The 5,496-nt window shown below is 41.6% G+C and overlaps 1 protein-coding gene across 1 annotated transcript in view; it reads left to right on the top strand.

Annotated features, from left to right (window-relative positions):
* Nucleotides 1-6: 6 nt before the first annotated feature.
* The window catches only part of HOMER1 (homer scaffold protein 1), a 113,582-nt gene continuing 108,092 nt past the window's right edge, over nt 7-5,496 (top strand). The window contains exon 1 of the mRNA XM_006913175.3: nt 7-1,347. Coding sequence (XP_006913237.1) covers nt 1,343-1,347 — 5 coding nt within the window. The 5' untranslated portion in view covers nt 7-1,342. The remainder of the gene's footprint in view (nt 1,348-5,496) is intronic.

Raw genomic sequence — 5,496 nt, 5'->3', positions numbered from 1 at the left:
GCTGACCCGGGAAGCGGCGCCCTCAGCTCTGCGAGCGGCCGCTGGGAGCGGAGGCAGCAGCGGGCTTCGGGGCCGCCCGGGTCGGTGCTGCTCTGCTGCCCGGGAGCTGGAGACCGGCGGAGGCGGGCGGTGATGGAAGTGTGAGGAGGCGGAGACGGGGCCCGGGGACTGTGAGGCGGCGCGTGGCGGCGGCGCGGAGCGTGAGAGGCGAGGAGCAGGGGTGGGGGCGCTGGAGCAGCGGCTTGGAGCCCCGCTCCCCTGCCCCCCGACGCGGAATTGGCCGCCGGCCTCGCCTCGGGTGGACGCCTGTCGACCCCTTCAGCCCGGTCCTCCGCCACTCGGCCCGCCGAGGGGCTGGGGGCAGTGTGCCGGGGGCCGCGTGCGGCTTGGCTCTCTGATTCATTCATTCTCCGCGGACGGGAGCCTGAGACCTGCGGTGCTCCGAAGAGAGGAGGAAAGAGGGGGCAGCAGCGAATGAAGGGCCGGGCGCGAGCGGGGCTCCTTTGTGCTCGGCGGCGGGGGGCAGGAAGGGGCTGAGGGAGGTGGGATCGGGCCCCCTCCCCCTGCTCTCTGGCGTGCGCTGCGCCCCCAACCTGCTGCCAGCCTGGAAATGGCTCCGTTTATTCTCCTCGGGAGAATGAATCGATCCTGCCCTGTCTTCTCTTCCTCTTCCCCGCCTCCTCTCTGCTCCGAGTCTTAGGAGGGGAGAAATTTGAAAGACAGATTCCAATGTGGAGTGCCATGCACGTCGCGAGCTGCCGGGTTTGCACTTCGGGGAGATTTTTCTATATAGCTTTTTCTAATGTGAGCGCCGGGAAGCAGCGGCATTACTGCTTGTAGGATTTTTATTTTCTCGTAGAGATCTCTAAAGCGCACGTCGCATTGGGTTGCACGCTCCACCCCCAAGGACTTGGTGTGGTAGAGAAATTTGAACCCGCAGCCTTAGTAGCACCGAAAACACCGAGTTACCTGGCTCACCGTGAGTGTGGAGGATTTGAGCGAAATGACCACCGAACTCATTTTTTGTAGGACTCCGTGAAGCTGGATTCTGCGTTTTCCTACACTTAGACTCCTTTTGTGGAATAGAATTGACCGCTGTCTCTTCCGCGCAACATTTTAACTCTAATAAGCAAATGCCACCTTTGTTTGAACATTTTGGAATTTACGGGAGAGAAATCATTTTACCTAAGGGGACTAATTGAATTGTCAGCATTACTGAAATACCTCCAGAAAAGGACTTCGCGGGGTGGAAAAGCAACTGCGAAATAGACGGAGAAATTCCTTTGGAAGTTATTCAGTATCATAAGAGCAGAAACTTCAGAGCAAGTTTTCACTGGGCAAAATGGGGTAAGGATTTTTGTGCTTAACACAGCTTCGAGTGTGTGTGTGTGTGTGTGTGTGATTGAGAGGTAATGGCGATTGTGTTTTATGTTTTCAAACAAATTTACTACTTTGCTAAGCTGGCCGTATAGGTAGGTGTGATTAACCTTTTAACAAGTTTTTTTTTTGGTAGAGTGATACCGGAGGTCATAATTTAAAAACATACGTTAATAATGTTTAAGACAACACACTTGCACTTTACTGGTCAAACTGCCGCATAAGTTTGTAATCAAAATCATGTCTTAGGTTTTGTTTTATCTGTCTTAGGTTTGTTTCAAAGAGAGGTACAATACTGCCTTCTCTCAGTACTTTAAGAATAATTAGTTGCACAAAGAAACAACTGTAAAGGAATGAGTGGTTAGATTACAGTCCTTGAAAATGATCCAGTGTAAATTGTTGCCCTCTCAGTGCCCTCTGCTTTTGCCCTTGAATATCCAAAACTAAAATGTGCAGAATTGATTTATTGGGGCTTTAAAACGAAAATCTGAAAGTCTTAACTGATATGGTCTCTGCAGTGCTGGTGCACTTGGTAGATCATAGCCTGAGTAGGAAAGCTTTTTTTTTTTGAAGGAACTTGTTCACTTCTGTTTCATGCTTTTTAAAGCTTAGGTATTTAGTTTGTGTTAACAATATCAGATCTTCACCTTCTTTCAGATCCAAAGTCAACCGAGAGTGCATTTTCCAACCTTTTATTAACTTTTCGCACAGGAATTTGATAAAATGCTAGTGACTTCCTAATTTAAGCCAGAAACCTGTAATATATTAATGGAGAAATGATCTAGTCATTTCATTAACAGATTGTTGATGCTTTTGGTTAAAGAGAGACTTCCAGAATTTTCTGTCTGTGTGTCTCTCTCACTCTTGTGGTTGTAGAACAAACACATGTAAAGTGATGGTCGTTGAAAGGAGGATATACTTTAAATTTATTGTGACAGTTTTGGGCTGTGCATACCTAAAGTTTCTTGGAACTTTCAGAGGAAAGTTCTTAGATAATAGTATCTTTTTGTTGGAGTTAGAATTTGACATTTATTAACTTAAACAACTTTGAAAATGTAGAACACATGTCGTAGGAGTCCATCATCAGGAATTAAAGAGAAAGTAATAATTTTGAAATTTAAATGACAATTGATGAGACCATATATAACTTGCATGATTTGGGGTATTGCTAAGAGCAATTAAAATACCTCATTCTATTTCTAGTGCTGCTACTAGTAGCTTTATGATCTGAGGCAAATTAACTTCGATGGACTCTGTTTTATCTGTAAAATGAAGGACTAGTTGAGTTTGAAAATTTTTCTAGTCTATAAAAGTGAATTGTTTTCTTTTTCTCCTTTCTATTTTAATGATTACTATTTGGTTTCTTGAAGTTAATCTTTCAGATGGAGAGATTGTTTTCTCTCAGCAGTTTTCAAGCATGTAAGCTGGAAAATGATGGCATATGAAAAATATTTTGGATAAATTGCACCAATTTTAATAAAATACTGAAACATACTACAATTCGTAATCTTTGAGATATGGCTTCTCTTGAGAATTTGCAGCTCTTCTGTTTAAAACATGTCACAGGAAAAAAATCAAGTGGCAGCTTTTCATGTTAAAGGCTGCATTCTCTAGGCTATGGAATGTGACACCATGGAAGAAAATCTGTTTTCCACAACCTTTAAGCTGCATGAATGCTCATCATTTTACTAAGGGAAGCTTGGGATGAACTTAGTACTAAGGGAACTGGTATTTAACATACAAAATAAGCCCCCACATACAGCACACGTTTTAGATACTTCAGTGTAACTAAATTTGTTTATAAACAGTTTTATTTGCCCTTTTCTTAATAGTCTTAAAGGTGGGCTGGAGAGGAAAAGAAGTGTTTATGGCATTTTTCTGAAAGTCTATATTGGGGCTATGATTTTTTCTCATTGATAGTGACTTGTTTTAGCTGAGTTGTCAGGAGAAGATGATTGTTGGAGAAAAGGAGAGCATACAGAGAAGGCATTTGTGGAAGTTTCTATAGTTGGTAGGTGTTTATATTTATACCTAATAAGTGCAGAATAAGCATAGTCTCCTGCACCTATTTAAAACAAAAGAAAACAGCTTTAAATGGCCTTTAAAGTTTTACTCAGGCAATCCTAAGTTACTGGATCAGTATCTACAATTTAATATTTGGGTGGAGAGTTTCACATTTTATGAATATATTTTTGACTGTTAAGTTATAGTAAGAATTTATCTTTGCCTTAATTATGGATATAATTGCAAGTCTAGGGTCAAAGTTTATGCAAAAGGACTTTTTTTTTTTTTTTAAAGAAAACGGGTGATTAGTTTAGGCAGAAACAAATTTGTGGCTCCTGTAATAGTTTATTAACTATGGTGGAAACGGAAAAGAACAGCTGAAACTGACAGTTGGCAGAGTCTGTCAAAGTATCTTGGATGCTGCCTGCGCTGTTTTTAATGACAGTGAAGGCAGTTGAAGTTTTGGTTTGTGAAATAGGTTGATTAGACCCCCAAGAATTAGAGCATTCATGTAGGTAAGATAAAGTCTATGGAAAGCTTCAAAACCCAAGTGAGGAGCCCCTGTTAGGTATGACCCTCCTTCCAGGTAGTATCTCCTAATGAGAGCAGTGAGTCAGTTAGCTATTTCGGAACTATTAGATAGCATAGGCAACAGAAATCAAATAACTTCAGTGTTATTTCATGCTACCTTTTGTTTAGCCTCATATGGCAACTTAGTGCCCTCAACAAGAGAGTAGAGAATCCCCGCCCAATCCCCGCCCCCATTAAGAGTTATTTATAAAATGTGACTGCTAATGAGGTCTGATAATACTGTTTCTGATTTCTCTCACCTGCCTGTGGGAACCTCTGGAAACCCTCTTCTTCGCCATTCCCTAGATAACTTCCTAAAGCATGGAAATAGGTGCTGCTTCATTGCAACCTCAACTTGAGTCCCTTCTTTGCTGAGAGAGGAGGCTGACACTTCTTTTTTGCCTTAGGCTACTGGGTACTCCTCTCTGGGAGTTAATGTGTCAACAATGAGGAAATCTTGATCCAGCACTGCAGTATGAATGGACATTGTGGCTAAGGCAATCATTTCTAACATCAGAGAAGTTATATGCAAGTCCTTAATTCTGTATTTGTTCATTTTACCAATTTTGAAACCCTATCATGTGACATGTAGAGCAACAGCAGTTCAGTGTTGCTGATACAAACTAGTAAAATATGCTTATTTCCTCAGAGAGTTTATAGTTTAGAAGTTGAGAAGACAAGCCTAAAATTAAAAAGTACAATGAAATGTCTAAGGGGCTGTAATGTAGGTTATAATTCTTCATTAGAGGTACAGAGTGTGTCTGTGTGGCATTAGCTGCCGAGGAAAGGATAAAAAAGTTTTCCTTGAGGAAATAAATATTAAATAATGAAAGATGAGTACAGGTGGGTCTTGTAGACAAATGAGAGGGCATTCAAGGCAGAAGGAACAGTGTGATTGACTGAATTAAGACAAGAAACTACGAAGAAGTTTGGCCTAATGAACTTGAACTTGGCTCTTTGCGGATGTAGCAAGAGATAGGCCCTAGAGTGTTATGCAGGAGCCAGGTTAGAGGGCCTTCTAGACCAAACAAAAGCTTGTGTATTTCAAGGTTTGTTTTTTTTTAAAGTCTACAGCACCTGGTCTTCCTAGGTGGTCTCCCATCCAAGAACTAACCAGGCCCAACCCTGCCTGTTTAGCTTCAGAAATCAGGACTTGTTCAGGGTGGCATGGCCGTAGACAAGCTTTTATTTATTTATTTATTTATTTTTTGGCAATGGTCCATTGTAGTAAGATAACGTTTTTACCTTAAGTCTAGAGCACACACATATAAATAATAAAATGTCACAAAATAATACATTTTGTGTGATACATTCTGGTATTTCCTATTCTATTTTGAAGAAAGAATGACAGTTGGGACTCAATAAATTGATTTAACAACCCAGTGGTAGCAACTGGTAATAAATTGAAAAACACTGCTGTTGGCTGTGGGAACCACTAAAAGGATTTAAGCAGAGTCAATGAAGGGTCAGGGAAATAGGGTGATAAAAGTTTAAAAATCATTTTAAATTTAGTTTTGTAATTTGTGTCCTGTGGAAACACCAAAT

Source organism: Pteropus alecto, unplaced genomic scaffold (assembly GCF_000325575.1).
Source record: "Pteropus alecto unplaced genomic scaffold, ASM32557v1 scaffold20, whole genome shotgun sequence".
NCBI classification, from domain to species: Eukaryota; Metazoa; Chordata; class Mammalia; order Chiroptera; family Pteropodidae; genus Pteropus; species Pteropus alecto.
This window is presented reverse-complemented; position numbering and strand designations above follow the sequence as displayed.